Source organism: Varroa destructor, unplaced genomic scaffold (genome assembly GCF_002443255.2).
Source record: "Varroa destructor unplaced genomic scaffold, Vdes_3.0 BEIS01000003.1, whole genome shotgun sequence".
In the NCBI taxonomy this organism is placed as follows: domain Eukaryota; kingdom Metazoa; phylum Arthropoda; class Arachnida; order Mesostigmata; family Varroidae; genus Varroa; species Varroa destructor.
The window spans coordinates 10,373,343-10,396,414 of NW_019211456.1; the positions used below are offsets into that span (position 1 = coordinate 10,373,343).

At 40.1% G+C, this 23,072-nt stretch overlaps 1 protein-coding gene and 1 long non-coding RNA gene across 5 annotated transcripts in view; one reads left to right on the forward strand and one right to left on the reverse strand.

Annotated features, from left to right (window-relative positions):
- The first annotated feature begins 3,465 nt into the window (after positions 1–3,465).
- The window catches only part of LOC111246406 (sushi, von Willebrand factor type A, EGF and pentraxin domain-containing protein 1-like), a 33,958-nt gene continuing 14,351 nt past the window's right edge, over positions 3,466–23,072 (forward strand). The window contains exons 1-3 of one of the 4 annotated variants that reach the window (XM_086984534.1): positions 3,466–3,573; positions 3,915–4,107; positions 20,853–21,056. Coding sequence is in view for 2 of the 4 variants with exons in the window: in XM_086984536.1 (XP_086840662.1) it covers positions 10,492–10,549; positions 20,853–21,056 (262 nt within the window). In the remaining 2 variants the exon portion in view is untranslated. Of the gene's footprint in view, positions 3,574–3,914; positions 4,108–9,733; positions 9,865–9,899; positions 10,550–20,852; positions 21,057–23,072 lie in introns of those variants that run through there. The other 3 variants (XM_086984535.1, XM_086984536.1, XM_022795951.2) reach the window with 3 other exon arrangements.
- LOC111247341 (uncharacterized) lies at positions 6,472–13,416 on the reverse strand. Its single transcript, XR_002672094.2, has 4 exons — positions 13,145–13,416; positions 9,557–9,813; positions 7,764–7,934; positions 6,472–6,805 (listed from the first exon to the last, which is right to left on the reverse strand). It is a non-coding gene; the product is annotated as an uncharacterized LOC111247341 (long non-coding RNA).

A 23,072-nucleotide genomic window follows, 5' to 3' on the forward strand; every position in this document is an offset into this window, starting at 1 on the left:
AGAGCAACTTTAATGACAAAAAACGAAAAGCTGGTAGTGTGATTGCTCATCTACTCATGTATAAAATACGATTAAACGTACGCTAACATATATTACATATATGAGCAGCGTCAAGAACCAAAACGATGTCATTTTATGAGATAAATGTATTTACATCTTTATTCATAGATATGTACATCCAGCTGCTCATGTAAGCACATTCGAATATTAAAAACGGATCTTGGGATTATTAAGAACGGAAGGTTGGGTACTTTTCAAGTCAGGCTGAATAGTTGTGCTATTAATGTATTTTCTTGGATACATAAATGCAGAATGTGAATCCTTGAATCTGCGTAGTCTACGAGTTCTGTCAGCTACATGGGGTCCGAGAATAGAACCATAGCGATCGTGTGAACGGATACAAGAAATATTCAATGCATGCAAAAGAAATTCTAGAAGATGACGTTATACGAGAGTTATTCTCGCATAGGTTACCCACAGTTCCAGTAAAATACGACATTAAGAATTGAATCCTTTTATTATTACAGTAAACAATCAAGTGCGAGGTAAATATGTGCACGTAGTTGTGCTAAAAGGCAGGACTAGCAACGGATTTTTTATTATTTATCAACAACTGGCTGCACTCAATAACCTTGAATGCATTGCAAAGTGTTTACATTTCATGCTTAAATAATGTCTTTTTTCGGGTAATTTTAGAGGCTTTTTATGATTTCTTTTTATGACATCCATTTTGAACTCTATTAATAATGTGTCTCTAGCAAATTTTGTTTAGATTTTTTTAATACAAAGGCATACAAACCGCGAGCTTTTTTTGTTGTACGAACAGGCCTATTAAATAAATACGATTTTAGAGTATGTTGTTGATACTGGTGAGGTACGCATTGCGAATCTTTGACTTCCAACGGTGGACTTTCAAACCGATGACATCACCCTAGAAAAAAGACGCTTGCTTGAAAACATAAGAGCAATGGAATAGGTGTTACTTAAAACTACCTACTTGTCGTCTTCGTCTAACTAATAATAATTTCGTGATTGAAAGCTGGTGCAGTCAAGTGATCTTCCGTTACCACATTACGTTTTGCGTAACTCTTTTTGCGTGCCGCTTGCATAGATCTGTTTGGCCAAACGGATAGGAAATAACTCAATTAAAAAAGATCAGGCGTATTTACAAAGTATTCATATAAATAATTGTGCATGCTTAGCCGTCTATTGAACGACGATTAGATTTCGCTTTTGCGATGAATTCTTCGACGCGAAGGCATTGTTTATCTGACAGCCGCAAACTGGTGATCTATTCCTTTTTCGCTTTAGTCGACTGGTGTGCAACCCTATATATAAATATATATATATTTTAGCTAGAATATATATATATATATTCTAGCTAAAAGGAGTAAAAACGATACTATGAATTCGATCCAATCATTCAATACGTACATTAACGAATGCGTAAAAAAATATTTATGGCGATGCGGCGAAAGCTACTGCACCGTTAAACTTGGCTTCGCGCCGTTTGTACTCGTACGTACGGGCACTCAAACCGCGTTTCGCTCAATAGCGTTAGGAGAAAGGTACGTTAGTCAACGGGTCAAGAAAGCATGAGTTTTTGCAAGAACAGCCGAATCGATAAAGAACTCGCCCAGAGTCCTCGGACCGCTGTTATCTTTGATATTTGAAACTAGTGCATTTGCCATAGACAAAACCGAACTGAACAGGGGACCTGGTAAGGAACATCTAGGACAGAGAATGATGCTTCAGTGCTGCTGCTGCTACATTCCTTCAGATGCACGTTCGTCTATTGGCTAACGTCGACGTTTACATTAATTTTAACGTCCGCTTTGCTTACGAATCGAAGATCGAAAAAGCCAGCGGACACTGACAGTGGTCGAGTCGCTTTTCCCGGAGAAAAAGATTAACCTACGCTGTATATAGAGACACCTCAATAAACATCAAGGGTTATTACTCGTTAAGGCTTATCAGAAGCTGATCGAAGCCATAGCGATCTGGAGGCAAAGTGGCACGTCAGAGCTGCACATGATGTAAGAAGAGTAAAAATGATAAAAGAGCAGATCGGAAATGGCTCGGAACCGTCGGCAGCATTAACAACCATTTAATCTGCGATGCAGCTGTGGTGATCTCAATGGAACAACACATTCTATAGCAGGATGTCTATATTACGAAGCGTTTTACGTTGACGTCATAAGTAAGATGACCTGTACGGCCTTGACCTATACCCCAAGCCTAATACAAGTCGCAATCATTCTAGGACCACAACGCTAAACACCTGGGAAACAGACTCTGCCAAAAAGACCAAGTGTTTCTTGCTGTGCTCCGCAAACATGAACATTTACATCAAAATGCGCCGTCAACCCATATTCAAGCCAGTCTCGTTTTATGCATGCTACAAAACTAAGCATACTGATAAACGGTTTTTGAGATTAACAAAGAAACGTCCCCTACATTTACATGCGTTCAAGATACAGCGAGTTCAACGAGATATTGCCACGAATGTTTCTGGGTCAACATTGCATTCCTAAAAAGCAAATATTTCAAACATTCTGAATCTAACTTTTTCACAATAATAAGCGAGTAAACCAACATTAACTGATGGTTTGGATAAAGATTTCCGAACAGTATAAATATATACAATATTGTGACTGAAAATTTGCTTTCGTGTAAAGTAAAAGCTCGTACGGACAGGAAGTTCTTTAGCAGGAAGTTTGTAGATAAAAACGATACTCCTTCATTCGAGTGCCTGACATTTACTTGTTGAGATAATTAGTAGGGCGTTCTTTGTCTTCTCTTAGATCCGTTTTTACCTTCTTTACTATTAATGGGTCAACCTTTCGATCTTACTTTGCACGTAACGACAAAGTAACGTAAGATCATGATGTCGGCCAGCCATTCTTTCTATTTTCATTAGTTCGCTGTTGGCACGCCAAGTTCTCTACTAGGGAAGTTTCGTGAAAGAGTATTCGTTAGAGGAGCCTGCTGATGAAAAACGAACCACCAACAATCAGCTTTAAGAAGTCGGGCTCCACCTTTCAACGAAACTACACTCCACCTAGTTACATTTCTGTTTGACGTGAACGCTTATGTTAGTGGTGTCGATATTGACCACTCTGCGTAAATGAAAAGGGAGGTAAACTGCTTTCAATACATATAATGCAGATGACGATGATTATTCCTGTAGTAAACATTTTGCGATCTACAAATGCTTAGCAGGGGCCACCGAATTAACCCCATACAGAAAATCTGATCCATCTCAGTGTTACGGGTAGGATATATAAGGCGCATTTGATACGTTACACGTCGTCCGTTACGGATGTTGAACAATACATATGGTCGCATGTAAATATGTTGGTGTGAATGTAGAATCTTGCAACTTTTTCTGCGCTGAATTCAGTAATCGTAAAAAGTGCGTATCGTCTGCTTGTTGTCATCTATCTTACCTATATTCGATGTATACGTCACTGTGCGTTCTAAGAAGATATGTGATGCTTAGTTATTGATTTGTTGAAGCAGGTAGCGGAACAGCCCATGGAAATAACTAGTTTTTTTAAAGCTTAATGAAGGGTAACTTTTTTTTTGCAGAGTTGGACAGCTTCCAAAAATTTTCAAACTGTTTCAAGAGTGATAACAGTTCCATCTATTTCCGTAATAAATTTTCTCTCAGGGCGCCTGAAACCTGTAAATGTCAGACTTATCTTGAGAAGCATATTTCTCAAAATTCCAGAATAGGTTAGAGTTATGTCCAGATGAGTGAAGTGTCGGATATCCACCACAGTAAATATATCACTGTACGGGACGCTTAGTGATTCGTTGGAAACATCAAGTCAAATTAATATTGCTAAAAACTGGCAGGAGCATCGGACCTAAATGGCCTTTGTTATGTGGATATTATAATACATTTCCAGGAAACCATAAGGATGTTGAGATATGGCTCAAGTACATGCGTTCTTGAAGTAACTGAAGCCTTCATGATAGACTGATAGTGTTTTCGACTCAAGCAATTTCCTCCTATTTTGGTTTTATAACAGTGGGTGGCTTTGTTGATGTTGTGTTACGCAGACGAGACAACATGGAAAGACCGAATATATGAATATTAAGGTAAAATACCCCGATTCATTTCCTGTATCTAGGGGATGACTTATAGACATCAGCTAACTGCTTCGATAAAAGTTTTTGGCAGAACTGACATTAATGAGGTACTTGATGAAAAACTCGTTACCGATAAGTCTATAATCTAGTATCCGCCGAATATTTGGAAACGTCCTATTTACTGTGTTTTAGTAATACATGAAGATGATTGTGTCAGTTAGTTTGAGTGTACACCTGGAACATAATTAGCTGCTATTAAGCTCGTGGTAAAATTAAAAGAAAAAGTAAGACTCATTTAATTCTAATGTTCTAAAATACTAGACATCATATTCTGTTATATTTCATATATATATTGATCGTTAGTTTTTCCAGGCGGAATTAACTGAATCTATAGAATTTCCATTGCTGTCTAATTTAACGAGAGCGTTATCAGCAAAATGCGACTATAGCATATCGTTTTCATTTTATGTGGTATTTTTGCCGGCGTTGTTTACTCGCCCACATTCTACTTGATATTTTCAGTTTTCCCTTTGAAGAAAACGTCGTTACTCCGAATTTTCGAAACGGTAAGGGCGTGAGAGGATGAATGAACGTGCAAATCTATAAACAGACACATGGTTCTAGTTCGCAAGCGAGTGGACGGCCCTTCGCACGCTATCTGTGCACTTAGTGTACGTCGTTACAAAACACATGTAGTCCCATTTTCGACCCCATTGTCGCGCGTAGCGACGAGACGCGTCTCTCAAACAGATGACCTGCCGCCGTTAATTCATAGCGCTCCCAGGCATACACACACACATACAAAACGTACGTGCATACATCCACAGTTATCAAAGAGTAATGGACAGCCGGCTCTCTGTCGTTGTTGTTAGCCATCATTACGGATGTTGTTATTGTCACCATTTTTGTTAGAGCTGTTGCTACTGGCAGCATTAGTAATAATGCTACTGCCGGAGCGCTTCTGGGCATGGTCACACGCTCTCCGGCAAGAGTTCGTGAGCGACAAATGCATCCAGTTGTAGACGCCAGTATTTTCTCGAATAGGAAGAAGACGGATGATCGTTGCCAACCGCCGCCGCTGTTCGCCGGTGTATTCCATTCCCAGCCGTCTTTTTTCCTACTTCCTTACTAGTAGAGCCCTTGCTTGCCTCATATTTCCGTCGAACGATGCACGAGTTTCTGACTCGTTCATTGCTGTTGACGGCGCTCGTACCGCTGTCAAAATGGACAGCGAAATTGCCGGTCCCAACACATGCATCCGTTCTAATACTAGATAGTAGACAAACACACAGATGAGCAGACAATTGCAGAAAGTGCTAGACTTCGAGACACGAATCTGTACAGCCGCCGTCTGTGTGCGCGACCGGCTACGGCTGTGGGCCAGAGAACACGGCCTGCACGAGTATAGGACTCCGTCGTGTGATGCGTAAACTAAGCTGAGTTCGAAGAGCAGCAAAGACGCGCGAAAGGTGCGCGAGGGTACTAATGGCTTTGTAAAATGCTAAATTCCAGTAGAGAAAAATAATGAATACAAATGATAGCGACATTGTACTGTACAATAAAAAATAAACTGAATAGTGACCACAGCATTGGTACTCAGTATTGCTGGTCGGCTCGGTGCCAGACAACCAGCTCCTTAAGCTCAAGTTAGCAGCGAACTGCCATGGATGTTAGCGTATTGAAGTAAAGCAGCAACGAGTATAAATGTCACTTCAGAAACAATGGAACCTGTTGACTTTTTGTTGTTGTTTCTTTTTTCGAACGAAATTTCGTGTCTTTCTGAGAATAAGCTATCTGATTCGGGCAACATAAATTGCTACCTTTAGTGGCATAGTGGGTAACGTGTTTGTCCGATTTGGGCTTCGGGTGCAGACCTACTTCGTTTCGTGCTGGTAAGGCCCAACAGAATACCTGACGGCGGTACCGGAGGTAAAATTCGAAACATTAAATTATGAAGAATTCAGAGTGAATGGGTTTGCCGAGTATGCCTGCAACGAGTGCTCGACACTTAATAGGTAAACAATACCTAAACACTATAAACCTGCTAGTCACAGCTGGAATCAAGTAAAGCAGCCGCATTACTTCCGAGCTTGCCTATTAAGTTCACGTGAAAAATAAATAAGAACGTGTGTGTACCTGGATTTTTTAAAGATACTGGCTCCGATCGGAAAATCGAGTGATGATCGTTTTGGAGTTACAAAATGCTAGAGAGCTAGGCACAGTTATATCTGTCTGTGTGTATGCGACTTAATAGCCATCTATAATTGTATACTCATTCAATACATTGAAACACTTTTACCATTTCTTTGAAAGAACCTTTCTATACTTATGCATAACAAGTATTTTCGACTATCTTAAGGAACAATGAACATGTTTCATTTACCGTTTGAATTAACAAGCAGTCAGCTTTATTTAATAGTTCTGTTTATAATGTAATTACGTTGTTTCAAATCCCTGTCTGGTAGTTAACAAGAAACATATTTTTCCCTTTGTGCTTTCCATCTAGCCGTGTAAGATAACGTCACAATTCGCTGCCGTAATTACTGTTTCGTGCGGCGAGTCCAATCTGGGCATTTCGTATTTATGTCGACCGATCACGGCACCCACCAATCGTCGGCTCGATAGCTTTGCACTGCTCGATCACTCTGTTGCGTCTGAATCATCGTGCGCGACGTCAGTGATAGCTCACTCACTTCGAATAGTTTGGCTGAAAAAAGAAATCGGAAGATGTTTGGTGAGCTAGTGAAAAAGCCCGTAACTGGGCCCATGTAGTGCTGCTAACATAGTTAAATGCCACTAGGATCACAGGAGAAAATAACTGGATACTCTTTTGAATCAACCGTTATTTGATGAGTCACCGACCGAAAGCAAGCCATTAGTGACCGTTATTGATCGTTGGCAAACGTAAGATCATTTGGCTCTTGGTTTCAAAGTCTCTGCTACATGCTCAATGTAGTGCTAAATCAACGGGTATCAATTTGGAACTTTTATAACTATGACGTGTATCTCCTAATGAGGGAGGTTTACATCTCGTATCTTAACACGGATGTAGAAAACACGAAAATTGTTGACGAGCGAAACACAGCAGCTAATTTCTTTTTGATGGTTTCTATTACCATAAAGCTGCGGCTAAGATACAATATTGGTTTTCATAGATATTGATGAATTATCTACTAATTATTTTAAGAACAAACATTGTCTATTAATTATGCGTAAAATTTCAAAAAAAAATTCCAAAAATAGGAATTGTGTAGTTTGAAAGTTAATTAGCATTAGCTGGTTGCTATACCGTACACGAAGACCCAGTTTGTGGACCAAATACCACTCAGCACAATTTCTTACACTATATAGCGTAAACAGACCGGGTTTTGCCAGTTTTAATAGTTAGTGTACTTGAAGCAGTGTCGGAACAAGTTAGCTAACGTTTTTCATCTGATTTTTTAGTCATTTTCAGTTAATGTACTTTCCTAGAAAATACCCGTGGCACATTTTTGTGGAAACGTCGACTGTTGTCGACGTAATTTTTTCACATTCTGAATTATTTAATTGTATGAGCTAGAATAGTTTAAGGCCTCAGTTATGTTTCTGGCGTAGATAACGGACCAAAGGCGACTTAGGCTCCGTGTGAGGACCAGGTGGGGGCATATCTCTTGGCCGACACTTACTTGCCACTCCTTACGCTTGTTTCCGAGGGCTGGCCAAAACTAATGAACCCGTTTCAATCAGCAATCCTCTCCTTAGCATGAGCATTGTATTATATGTGCGTTGCAAGAATATTCGGCTATTTCTTTCTCCAGCACAACGCAAGTATCATCATTATTTTCCTAGGGGGTTTTCTAAAAAAACAGCGATACATTGGTACAAAAAGGGTAGTTAGCTCTATACTTAATCGCACTGTATCACTAGGTAGTAAATTAATATCGGGCAAATGTGAAAGTAATGGGTAGGGGGCGTATTTTGAGAAAGTCAAAAGTAGTAATTAACGTGAATCGAGTCCGCGTTCTCAAAATTCGAACAATCTTTTTCACATCAGAAATTCACCTTAACTAAGCGATGGCAATTTATTTTGGATTCTAAGTAGTTTTTAAGTTAAAGTTGCCCGGTCTACCTATCATTGTAATATATTTTTATTATTGTTATTATATTACGAATCACGCCAGAGGAAACATAAGATACTTAGCGTACTCACGTTCGGCTGCTCTCATTCTATGGTGATTTTGACGTAAACAGCTACCGTTTACGGGATGACTTCTTTTTTGTTTTATATAGAACTTGTTACGAGTGCGCATTACTTAACAAGGGATAGTGTTCACCATTTACGAGAGAAAAATTTAGTTCATCTTTGCCGAATCTATTTGCTTGAATAAATTAGAGTGTCTTTAATATCTAGTTCGTATAATATGTTGCGTCGAGAGAATCGAATAACATCAACTTTCTAAGGGATGGGATTACTGCTCTTACCGCGTGGATTTTTTTTACGGTAGCAAAAACCCGCTCCAGTTTTCCATGTGCTTGTTCTTTCATTTTATGAAATCCTACCATGTACACATATCTACCGTAATCCTTTAATAAATAGTCGAAAACTGAGATAGATAGGCCGAAAAAATAAGATTGACCTGCATAAATTTCGATCAAGTGTCGGTTGAATCAGGGGTTTCGAGAGCCAAAAAATTGATTTTGTGGAGCTCGAAATCTTTTCCTCAATAAACATAATAATAGTAATAATATGAAGTCTCCGAAGCTAGTGTGTTTTTTCTACTGTAAGATACAGGCAATTGTTTTGGGTTGGTTGAAAACGAAACGCAAGCTTAAGTTCTGACCAGAACCACAAACGTCTCCCTGTAAGTTCCAGGTTATACCCTGTGATAATATAAATCTTCTGCTACATATTAGTTCATATTATTCTTGAAGCACTTCCTCTCATCGAATACCATTTCTGAGAACGAAACATATATATGTATATATAGATATATATATCTATCTATATATAGTAATTACATACTGGTACGTTGATACACAACTTCATTTCACCCTTCTGTGTCCGGTTTGGCAATGAAAATAGTTATTAATATTATAAATTGGGTATCTAATAATACATCCGGCTCAAGCGACATTTCATCATCATATCTTTTTCATATATGACACATCTACCTGTGCTAAATCCATAGAATAAGTAGTAGCGTGATGAATGAGAATGACTGCTGGTATTTACATTGGTTGAGTTAGAAAATTGTTATAGTATGAACTGTTCTATCGCCGATCAACCTATCTCGCTATGCCCTGCAATTGATTTTCTGTCGCCGTCGATTTTTCTTATTGACTGATAAATGTCACTATATCCTCTACGATACGGAGTTCGTCGCCCAACGCCTAAGCGTCGTTTGCAAACGACGACTACGTATGGAGCGCTTCCTACGTGCTGTTACGTGAATACCTACAGCAGGAGGTACCTACAAACCTTTTCACGAGGATGCGGTAAGGGTAACATTTCGCTTTGTTCTAGCGTTGCCAGCTTTACCGCCCTCGCACAACAAATGCCAGCGGCAACCGTAGAAAAGCATTTTGCTCATTGCGGTTTGATCTTCGTCGTCTTTTTCTTCCTTCGTGTTCAACTCGTTGTTCTCTCGGTCCTTTCCCGACGTCGGGGCGGCCCTGGTGGGCGAGGGCCACTATGTCCACTACAACGAACAATACGAAAAGTGCATCTGGTAGCCACTGCCAGCGGCGGAAGGTACGTGCGCCCGCGTGAAGAAACATAACAGTCGGGTAAGCATAGAGAGAGACAAACAGACAGATAAATAGAGCGGGTAATAGGCCGCTAGTGAGTGGCGGTACCGCATCAATTAGCAAAGTACAGTACGCTAATTACAAACAGCAGCACCGCTAGTGCTAGGCGCAGCTGTAAAGGCGTTCTGCGAATGGAAGCACCTATAGGCGCCAAGCCACTTTAACCACCGCAGCCATCATCCAGGGTACCAGGTGGTGACCACTGCGTGCGAGAACAAATGAAGTGTGTATCTCTCTGTCCGAAAGAGAAGTCTGCATGCCTACCTGCTGCTGCAGCTGCTGCCGTTGTTGGGTAATTGCAATAACTATGCAAGTCATGTCAACGTCACTGACAGCCCTTCGGCAACAGTTGTCGTTCCCTAGGCTTGTCAATTCGCAGTGAGAGATACCAGACGCCGCCGATTTGCAGTGTTAATCGAGAAAAACAAGTCATCCGGGTTGTGAGAAGACACGTTTAGATAAGACAGGTCTTTTCCATGGGCTTTGATCTCTCAATCAGTTATGGTTGATTAGATGACTCGGTAGTTACTGATCAAAAAGGGAGTGTAAGGAAAAAAGGAGGTAAAAGTGACTTACGGGCAGTGAATCGAACTAAGTGACGCTGAAATGAGGACATTTGTCCTACCCTTTTTAGGGGTAGGCTTCATTCTGACGGTAGTCGAAGGTAAGTTGGACAGCTGCGAAATTATGTACGCTATATCTCGTTATACACGAAGGTTTTGAATACAAATATAATGACTCCGTCTCATCGACGAAGCGTGAAACAGACATTACGCTACATAGCTAGGCTATCCATTGGATTTGCGCTTTATAGCAGTTTAGCTCATTGCGATGGTCACCTGGTTTATGATGCTGGTGAATCTAATGATGACACCTATGGGGTGTACATAAAATACTCTTATGTAACCTGCTCATTAATGAAATCGTGTGACTGAATGAAAACAACTAACGGACGTATGTGTGTATTTACAGAAGCGAAAAGTATTCGAAGAAAATTTCGAAGTTCGAAGAAATTTTCCGATCAGTTATATTTGTCTAAAGTCATGTAGCTGTTTGGAAATCACCTGTTACGTAGAATGTACATTCGTTAATGCTACAGGGTATAGGACTTTGGCAGGCTAAAGAGATAAAAAAAACCGTCCCATTATCTCGACAATTCCAAACCCGGACACCTTAAGACAACAGAAAATCTACCAATCAATGTTAGAAGATCGGCACAATGTCTTGTAAAATTAGATCCTAAAACTGAAAGTTGAGATTCGTCAAGCATAAAACCCATAGTGATGGCCAGGACGGCTAGGTTTTCGGCTGCGAAGCTGAAACGGTCACCAGCTCCGGTTCGAGTCCCACATGGCGACATATGCCCTCAGTTGCTTCAGGCCCATGCATCTAAACAAAGCTATGCCCACTGATTATTATTATTATAGTACTTTAAACAAAGTGGTCCAATATTTAGGTCGACTTTGAATTGCGTGAATCAGTTCGATGCTTGAAGTGTTCATAGCCTGAATAATTAAATTACCAGAGCAAACGTTGAGGTTGACTCCTCTGCAAAATGCAAGTTAGCAAACAAAGCAAGTTTTCTTAGTAATCTAATGATAATAACGGCCAGCTATAAAACTAAAACAATTCGTCCAGGAGAGCTCCGATTTCTATGCTAGAATCTAGTCCGTCGGGCAAATAAAGCAGTTGACTAGGTGTGACAGAATAAAAGAGCTACTCTTCTGTTGTTCAGTCACAATAGAACGATACAGCGCACTTATATACTATAATATAATAATAAATAAATACCTATAAAAACACGCCACTACTGCACTGTTGTAGGCGCATAAACAAAGAGCCATAGAATTCCAGAAGATCAGTAAACCCAAACGACGTTCAATCAATTTTATTTACTGCACCGGCCTGAACTACTCAGCAGTTTTACCATCGCGTTGACGCTTCACTTGGAGATAACTCACTAAATGGGCTTCATTACAAATCCACAACCGACCACTAAAATACAATATTATATACCCTCAAGACTAAATGTCTGTCAAGTTATTATACCCATAGAAAATGAAGAATGTTAAGTTTCGACAGGCGAAATAGGTATTAAACCTTTAACCTGTATTGTACTGTAAATTCCTTAGCCTGCTATCCGTTGTAGCGGTGCCAAACGTAAAATTCGAAATATTATTCAAATTATGCCTTGCCGGTCGGATCGAGTGAAAAAAACCCGGCTGTGAGCTAAACCGGAGTCGTAGCTCTGAATGATAGGCGTTCTCAATATAGATACCCACGTAGCCACGAAGCAAGCTGGAATATACAGACGACAAACTGCTGCTATTGAGCACTCTAGACGTAGTTGGACTTCGGTGAGCTATAGGTCCATCTTAGAGGTCGTAATTCCGTTAACTACCCAGCGAGTGCAAACGGTTTTTTGATACGCTAGACGCTGGGCTTCGATTCGTTTATAATACGTCATGCTGCTACCCATTTCGAACTACTCCAACTTGACCGACAAATTGATTTGTTCGTATAGTGCCTCTTTTAAAGTTGCTCACACCTATTCCCCAACTGTTATCACAATAGTTTACCTCTACCGATGCAATAGTCATAATAATAATTGACGGCGAGTCACGTTTCATCGTATATACCTATACAAAAACATAAAAGTACGCAGAGTTAGAGTGTTTAGAAATAACCGTATAATATTTTCCTTCAGCCGCACAAATAGGTTTCAGCCGCCTAGAGTTTCAAGTTTTACGGTATGATTTCATAGCGGTTCGTGGAATGAACATAACTTCTCCTGAATTGCCGATGAATTTGGATCCCAATAGCCGTATTTCAATTGTGTCGAACGGGAAGGTGTGAATCATGATGACTCTATATGGTTTTCTAGTATCTCCGTCGTAACTGCACTCGATTTTGTCACGAACGATACAATCGGTTTTATCTCCTATTGGCGGCCCTTGGAAGGATAGCTAATGCATATTAGTCGGCATTCAGCATCTGTCCACTAAAAAAGGTTCTGCCACGGACCGCCCAGCGAGCAGCTGACATGTGAGGCCTGTCAGGTTTGGCTTACCATGCTATTCAACAAGACTTAGAGGTCAGGGCCTGTTCCTTACTACAACCAAGTTCTGTATGACTTTATAATTAACTCCTCTTCTTCGGTTCGTTAACGCCTCTACTGCAGCACAAGACACAGTTAGCGGCGCTTTCTTTTTGGCTGACAGTGTTTTCATTAGAGTTTTTCACATAGACTTTTACTTACCAGCCAGTACGAGTATTTCCGCAGCGTTCAAATCGGATCGTTGTCTCCTGGACATCTGGCAGCAGCGCAGTGTGTCCTACCCTACTAACCGCCCTTTGTTTCTACGCTAAACAGCGACCGTAAGAAGCGCTAACCAACCATTTACTCATCACTAGATATTTAGTGTAACGCCTGCCACCCCATGTCAGATGTTCGATTACGGCCTTATTCCCGACTTTTTGATCAATTTTCATCTTAATGAGGGGTGCGCAGCAATACGAACGTGCAATAGAACTCGAAATACAGAATTATCATACTTATCCCATGGTAGCAGACGAGCGCGTAACTTGAAGGTTGATCGAATAGTATTACAAAAAAGAGTACAATCCGCATCCGCATTTTTATCAAAACCTGCAAACCCATTGATTTGGTTATGAGACTTCCCGCTATTTTTTTTTTTACTGAAGCGTCATTTTATCCTGGAATATCAAACTAACATCTTATTAATTACCTTCTCTGCTATTACCATATTGCTTACAGCATCAATGTGATTAGAAACTAACGTTGGAAACCTGATGACAAACGGTTTATTTGGGCAATTAGGCACTGTATGGTCATTATGGCGCATTAAATCGCACAAGATCTTGTTGTTTGAACCGAATAACCGTTTGTCCTTGAAAGCAAGTATCCCGCTTATGATTACCTTTTGACCTAGAAATTGTTTTTGAAGTAAGAACTGAAAGTACACTAGAGGGCGTTTCGAATCCATGCCCGCGAAACGTAGTAGCGATCCATGTAAGTTTACACTAGGATAGGACAAAGTTATAATAACGTTTTAACTATTGTTAACTGTGCATCAAAGTGGTGCTAAAGTTATTTAGCTATGGTAATAAATATTCTTCTTTAAACACGATTCTTCAATCTGGTTTATCTGTGAAGAAAAAAGAAGAGAGTTCTACTATTTTCCGCAATAATTATGTAATCGTTCAACATCTTCATCCACAAAGTGGCTTCATTCAATTATATATCGCATCATATAGGTCAAGTACTCGTGTAAGCTTATTCTTTCCTTAGAGAATTCTTGGACATCTGTTCGTCCGAAATGATCAGCCAGTGTTGCTGTCCTACATGTAAAACTGCCTAATTTACGATCAATTTTATCCTGACTGCGCGCTAGAACGAGCGCTCCAGAAGGTGATTTTGTTTATAAACACTGAACGTGTATGGCACTATTGGACGTTGGTACAAAACCATGTTTCATCGCTAAACCGTCACCTTTCTTGTAAGACCTTTCACCACTGAACGCCCTAGTACAGCATATTCGTATGAGTAAATACGGATCACGTATAGCCTTTCATACAATCAACAGTGAGACAATTTTTATGGGGTCTTTTTCACAGAATATTGCAACTAAACGGTTTGCGTTTTTAGCAAACAGCTATGTTATGCTATTTACCAAAGCTTGCGTCAAGCCTAAAGTGCACGATTCAAGACTCGATACTAGCAGTGACGGAGTCATGGCTGGGAGGATGTCCACTCTATGGTCAAAATACACCTGTAATGTTGCTAATATTTTTGTTTGAAGATCTTCTTAGATGATCTTAGATTTACTCTCGTTTTAGGCAGATTTTCTCAATGAATTTAAAGCTGTGTCGTTTCAGGCTGCCTTTGAGCGTTTAGGAAAGGAAAGGAATCATTGCGGTTTGACGTGATGAGTGGAGAGGAGGGGAGGGGAGAAGGGGGGGGGGGGTAAAGCAATATAAACTTTTAACTTTTTCTGCAACGCAAATAGTAAGCTGAGAAATTGTGCATTGTCGCGGAGAACCTGGTTTCGCAGGGGCCTATTTTGGCGGACAGAGTTGCGCTACGTTTTTCAACCTTCTTAGAAATACATTTTAGTGGCATAGATTGTTAGTTCACAATCTCTCGAAAGTCGAAACAGACGGTGAGGATTAGCTTGCTTCTAGATTGAGATCGTATATCTTTGTTTGGTCTGAGGATCAAGTAGGTGATTTGCTATCTATCTTCAAAAGGCGCGTTATTGCTTTCATTGATACGCATCTCTAAATACGACGTGGCCTGCCTTACGGCGTTGTTGCCCTATTATCGATGCGTATCTTGTTCACACGGAAGGCGCCACTGCAACAAGCACTCAGCTGTCCAAATGGTGTAAAGGGTTGCTATTATTCCAAACAGTGCTATCTGCATCCGTAACCTAACCGAGTGATGTTATCAGTCTTCTTTTACTTTATTTATCGTATTTATGTGCCCAATTTTAAGACTTCAGAGATGCGACGTGGGCTATTTTATCTTGGTTTATATCTACTTTCAATTGTGCTTGCTATTAAATTGTCAAGCTAATAAATAAAGTGACTTTACTTGCTTGAGACTGGATATTATGCAATGATTTTTAAGGTAATTCAGATAGTAAATTACTTAGTTATAATAAATTATTCTCTTATAGCATTGCCTTTACCTTATTTCTTAGGGATAAACGATTGACTGAGAGCTAAGTTGAACTAGCTTTATGTAAATGCATGGAACGTAATATAAACCGTTTAAAAATACTTATAGGCGAACAACTATTCGGGAGATCAACTAACACGAGAGAAGGATGGCAGATATAAACTAGAACGCAGAGAAGCATCCAGTAGATTCAAAGTATAAGGCGCTATGAGATCAATTTACGCGTGAAGGGTGTCAAGTAGATAATACGTTCTATATCTTTGTTTTGTTCTGCTGATGCGACTAACATTATACAACCTTGAAGATAAATCTCTCTCGAAATCATGTAAAATGTCAACTATCTCTTAATCTATAATAGCATGTATGACACTGTGGGTTAATATCAGGAATTTGCCAAATTCAAAGATGTTTCTCAATAATGCCTGCTCAGGATATGAAATTGTTTATTATGAAACACTTGCTAATTGTTTTATTTCAGGATCCTTGCTGGATCGAAGTGGAATCCTAAATAATTTGCCACTCTAGGCGTTGGGCAATGGCTGAACTGTGAAAGAGAACAGGTGAAATAATAATAATATTAGCCGTTTATCAAAAATATCCTGAGAGAAGTCAATTTTATTTTTCCTACTATCAGAAGTTGCGCAATGATTACGCGGTTTTCCATCTACAGCGGCAGCCGGTTGTAGGAAATTTCTTGTCTTCGCTTACGACAAACGCATGTACTGTGGATATCTAATTGTCGAACGACAAACAACGAAAACGTAGCAGCGATCTTATGCGATTATACGAATCTTGATTCAGCCGTAGAACGGCCGTGGTCGTCCTGCTCTTCCATCGATTACGTAGATTTTTCTCGTCACGTCGAACAATAGATGCACCCATTCATTTGTAAAGCACTTACTTATCACGATAAAGAAGTTTCGTTGTTATTCTTTGGATGGTCGAACCTAATAAGCAGTTAATTTCGAAAAAAAAAAATGGCCTCCTAACATAGCGGTAGTTCTTTGCCCCTCTGCCGAAAGCGCCTTTACAGATTGTTCAGCGTTCCACACAGCTTCTCGTAATGTCATGTGGGCAGTTACACAAAGCAAGATCAATTAGAATTCAACCTAACTCGAAGTGGAGTATGAAGTTGCAGTGGTGCGGTAACTGCCAACAAAGAAAATATTCACGCCTTTTTTGAGCGCTTAAAGCATGTTCCATAACTTGTTAACAGAAGTTACTTAGCATTTTTAGTGCTGTAGATAACTGTAACTAATCGTTAAACTGGACTGATATTGGCATCGGACGTGACACTTACATGAATTAGTTTTTTTTGCTTTTAAGAGCCTTGGTACGAGTACTTATTAGGGTGTTAATTTTTGTCAGTAATCTATATATATACATATATACATTGACTAATACAAGACATCGCCGTTTGTTGGCAACAACTGGCAAGAAACCTCAGGGTGTATGGTCGACAGCCCGATACGTCAATGAATGAACTACAAAAAATGCGTTGTGTTTGTCAGTTTGCCCCAAAAAATGTTTATGTAATGTCGACGCGGTAGCTTCGTTTGCCAAGCATCGGCATAAATAGACATAAGTTCCGTCAGCGACCCATACATAGTACACAATTGACACCACAACATACTACACAAACAGAAAAAAACGTCGTATCGTGCAATATGTATCACGAAGACGTCTCGTATAGATATAAGGGTTATGAGAAGTTTGACTCGAGCTTAATCTAAATTTCATTATTACGACCCATCGACCATAGTAAATTTAAAAGATACAAGAACGATCATTCGGTGGCGGGTGCCTCCTCCTTCATCCGGAGCGGTTGGGTGCTTCCAAAGAATAGGCATCATATAGCAATGACGTAGAAGCTTAGAACAGGCACATGTGATCTTCATAGGCTTGACTCGGTGGTGGTAATCGTTTTCGGGAGGTACCCTTCTGTTGCTCATGTTTAAAACGGAAAGAACCGCAAGCTTCGCAACTGTTGGACATTCGGTCGAGATTATGTTCATCTGTTAATATTTAATTCCTGATATCGGTAGACTAATCTCATTCACAACAAACTTTTCCCATATCTACTTCATAATCGTGATTTACCTAAAAAGGATGTATTGTTTTTAAAATTCGTACTTAAAAAACACTTGATCGGGATGTCACTTCGATAATTTCGAAACAACATGCCCTGGCAATGAGTAAGAGAGATGACTGATATTTTCGGATAAATACGGTAATCTATTTGCCTAACTTTAAATAGTGCGGTGTACATGGCAGTACGGCATGTGAAGATTAATTTAACTGGCTATTAGTATTTCTTTGCAGTTATACCACATCTCTGATTAATTGCTTTTCATATACACTTGTTGTAAAAATTTTGAAGAAATAATTCTCGCTGCTACATAGTTCTCAAAAACCCATATCACAGTATAAACACAGTTCATATGGCAGATCTGTCAAGGCGCCCAGATAATTCAGCGGGATCTCTCTACATCTGATTTATAGCTAATGGCGCCAAACTAAGCTTGAATTTTGTTTAACAAACGTGAACGTCAAATAGTTTTGTGCTGCTTAACGTAATCATAAATCAATAGCATTGTCAACTTTCGTTTTAGGAAAGTAATGGTAGGTCCGCAGGACCCGAAAACGGTCGGGTTTGTTTTTTGCGCAATTATTCTTTTTTCTGTCATCGTATGCCAGACACTTTATTCAGTCTACAATATAGGGGAAGTGTATATTTTTATGGTCCTCAAAAAAGATTATCTTGGAGACATCTGGTAAACGTCGGCTTTTTAGCAGGCAATCGCATGGGTTTGCGTCTACTTGTGAATGGGAAGTAGCGTTCTTGGAAACCTTTTTATCAATTTTGTTATTAGACAAAGACACAAACGCAAACAAAACATGTTTCGCTCATATTGTACATAGCATTTACCGATAGCAGAATTGCATTCTCTAAATAAAGGGTGCACACCCTTTGCCCGATTAAACAACAATATACTGCATTACAAAAGCGTCATACATTGACACAATGACGATTCTATTCTAGATGGTAAATAGCAAAACATTCGATGGTTGGACTATTAAACGCGACCATACCAAAAAATGGCTATGTGACCGGTACCGCTAGTAGGTTCAGGTCGCCAAAGGCGCATCGAGTTTTTCTGGGCGGGAACCAGGGCAGGTGCACTATTTTCGGACTCGTAATGTCTTAATGTTCCTTCATAATACGTTCGCAATTTTACGGGTAGTAATCAAGGGGATACCATCGCTTTACAAGAGTGCTGCGCTTGTTTAATGCATTAATGAACAATAAAAAAAAAAAAAAAGACGGAGTTTGATACGAAATGTATAGACTAGAGAACTTATAGACATCGTTACAATAAATATTTTATTGACGTCAATTCAAATGGGAAATAAATACAACTAGTGCCTCAATACGTCCAGTACGTGATACTTCAAAGTTAATGCTGTTCTCAAGGTCTCGGCTTGAAGAGCTACGTAAGGCTTTCATTAAGGCTGCTCCGACCACTGACACTATGTCTGAAGCGGTTCTGTTCATCCACTTCCGTCTGCGAACGTCAGTTCATTCCTTGTTTCGTTAGTTTTCGAACATTCCCATCGTTTACGCGTCGGTTCGGCATTATTCCTTCTTCTTCTTTGTTTCATTGTCCTCGTCTTCTTAACCGGTTTGAGCGACGCCTCGCTGACGCCTGTTGTTTAAAGAACAGCTTTCCAAATGGTTCTGCTCGTTAGTGCGATGATTCATTGGGCTTCTTTAGCTTCTTCCGGTGGCCTATTTTTAACTTTTTTTTTTTGGCTCTGTAGTAGCTCCTTGATACGGTTGTATTGGCAATATTGCGACTGGCTGTTGGTTCATTCCAGTATTGTTTTGTAGTATGAGCACATTCGACTGCGCTGTACTGGGTTAATCATGATGATAGTAACTTCATTTTTCTCATTGCTTCTGGCCTCTTACCGAAGTTGTAGAAACTAAGGAGAATTAACTAGATATCTTATATCATAACCTATATATATATATATATATATATAGTGGTAAACATCCAGTTTCCGTCTATACGACAGGCTGTGTTCCAATAAACGTTGCCAAATAGATGACTCGATGTTTCACTTTGTTTCGGTGCCGTTCAAAACCTTGATTTTTAGGCTATAGTTGGTGAGCGTTGTTACTATCGGCCGCGCATGCACATACACCTGGATAGCAGCGATTGCCCTTTGTCAGTCACTGATCTTTTTCAGCCGTTATGTACTCGTAAATAACGCGCGCTATACTAATATAGCGTGACAGGGTAGCGCAAAATTGTGAAACGTTCGATTCCCATCTGCCACAATTAAGATCAATATATCTCATTAAATTCGATTCGTTTTGTCATTACTATTACTTAGGTACATTTAATCTGATAACTGATGTTTATCTAGCTTCACTGATAGCTAAAAATGCAATGTTTATCATACATTTTGTCGTGTACGCCGAAATTCATGACACTTCGACATTTCCGTTCAGCCCCCAGGACCCTTCTTGATTTTCTGCTAGACGAATTCATGCAGCAATATATCGTTGGGTTAAGCTGCATCTTGCCATCTTCTAAACGGATGTGCTGCAAAATTATCATAGCATTTACCAATAGCCAAATCACCGCTAGATATATCACTTACGAACTAAAGAAACAACGTGCAGTGGTGCACTTTTAGCAAGCACATGCTGACGGATGTAGGACGTGCTCATGATATGTGGGGCCAATGCGCATAAGTGGGGCACAAGAGAACCATCCACAACTGACATTTACAGGGTGTTGTCCTATGCAATCAGCAGATGCCTCGAGACGAGCGTTCGTCGATAAATCAACGGGATTGATATGAAAGTCAAGGCCATTCAGAACGAATTATCAGATGAACTATGATACCCAATATTTTTTTCCAGTGACTATTTACCACTTGTGCACGATCACAGGAGCATAATTGATCGAAACGTCTGCTTCGCATAAGTCGCCCGTAAAAATGACGATGATATTTAGACTGATCTGATTTTAGGAAAATGTTTGTTTACGTTTGGTAACGTAGACGTCTCTTGTACTAATATTTGTGGACTATATTCATCAATAATGTTCGATAAGAACGATACATATGATGTAACTTATATTTTCAACGCACAAATTCTGTAGGACGGGGAAGGTGGTGTTGATTTTTCTCTTTGAACATTTACCAGGAACAAACTGTACAGGGCCACTTGTTTTGCTTAATTTTACAGGAGATTTACCTTCGGTAAGAATAACATGCAGTGACCACGAACACGGTGTAGACCCACCTTTGTTTGTGCAGACGGTCCTGAACGAGGTCCATTTCAGATGTGCAAGCGGTTTCGAATTGGTGGGTCAGAGAATTAGCACGTGTGTCTCCACGGGCTGGGATCATGAGCTTCCAAGCTGTCGTGAGCTGCCAAAAACAACGCTCAGTAAGTATACATCGATTGTATTTTCTGTTATGGCCGGAACAGCCTCATATTTTATGCAAGTTTACTATGGTGTTACCGCCTAACACTACAACCGAATTACGAAGTTATGATTATGTAAAAATGTTTCACACCGCATTCAGCTTGCTATAGCCTCTATGTTCGCAGCCGCAGAGTCTAGAAATCTATGTAATGATTGAGCTCAGCACACATAGCTGCCATTACGGCGTGGCATGCTGGCTCAGTATTTGTTACGCAGTTCATCTCTGCGCACGACTAAGTTCACTTTAATGAAACTTCCAACAGCGGGTCGAGTCTTATCGATCTCTTGCGTTCGTTTATTCAGTCGAACCAGCCGAAAAGTTTTGGGGATTCCTAAAAACACTTAGAACGGGAAACGGGGCGTTGTATGTTCCATTTAACCTGGCGTCCTCTAATTACTTATGTACGTTGTTTGCATGACATTGATTATTCCGGACGCTCTTTCTCGATCCTTGAGAACAATAGCTTCAACTATGTCCGCACGAAGTCCGAGCTTGCCTAAAAGCCACACGACTTTTAACGGAGAAGACGACGACAACGATGCCGCCCCTAAACCTACCGAAGGTCCTGAAAACACTCTTCCCTTAATTTTGAAACGTGGGCCACGACCGGTGTCGCCGAAAAGACCCCTGTCCTTGTCCGGTCAGTTCGAGCGGTTTTTTTCCTCATCGAGAGAGGCAGTATTTGAACCTGTAGCTAAAGCGCTTCAACAACGAAATAAAATGGTTACGCCAATGAAGCTTGTCCGTGACGCCAGCAAAGGCAATGACACCATGGACGACGATGAAGATGTGGCAGATGGCAACTGGCTAACTGAACCCCAGCCAAATAATCACCGTTAACAACTACACACTGTTGAAGTCAGCCATAAATTCATAAAAATATAAATGAATACTTCTCTTTGCATAGTTTATATGTCTGTCGGCAAGATGAAGGTGCACGTAAGCGTCAGTGTTGGACCCAAAAGACGAAGAGGAAGAAGTGTTAATACATGTAAGAACTAATATAGGAGCTTGAGTTCACCTTCGAATAACACATAAGGAAACATACGGTTTCGTTGAGTACTCCTCCTAATGATGTTAGCTGTGCAAAAATTGAAGAACATTGGAGATTATCTTGTCATACGTTAAGAGCCAATTCTAATCGATCTGTCCATCAGTCCACGTTAAGCGATTGTCTTATCAGTGCGCGACCATCTATAAAGAACTTGGTTCAGTGATAGAACCTCTCAACTTACCTAGGTGTGTATTGCCGAACCGAAAACCTGTTTAGGCACTTCTGCATACGAGACGATTTCGTGCATCACGCTTGCTATATCCGGAAGAAATAGGCTTGACTTGAGATATGGTATTCTTTAACACAGTGCAAGTGTGCTAACTGGAACGCTGAACATCTACTAGCAGGTTCCAAAGTTCGACGAGACCAAAGCCCTCATTGTCAGTTTAAGCTCAGATAGTACTGAGCAGCACGCATCTTGGATAGCATATATTATGAGCGATGTATGTTTCGCATTTTTTTTTCTGAGAGAAAAACTGCTACTGTTAGGAAATCCGGTGAACCTGCTTAGTAATACAAAAGTCATTATATACAGTAAAATATTTTTCTCGGCCTGATCTATCTATCTCACAGTCTACGATTTCTAGGTTATTCTATAAACCGTGACGTGCACACGCCTGCTTTCGAGGCCACGCAACCTTCCCATGCGTTCTTCGAGCCTTGTCTCCTTTTCTCTTTGCTGAAACAATGTTTTCTTGTAAAAAATATCCGCGAAAAATATTTTGTGTGGGTATCCAGAATTTATTACCTGACATATGGGGAGCTTACGCATAACACCCGTCTGGTTGTCACGTAAGCCGTCAGCGAGACACGTTCAATGAGATGGTTTTTGATGGTTTTTTCAATGAGATGAACGCGCTTTTAAACTTGATTTTCTCGTAACAAATTCACAAGCTCGACTCCAATGGCCAGCGCAGAGTT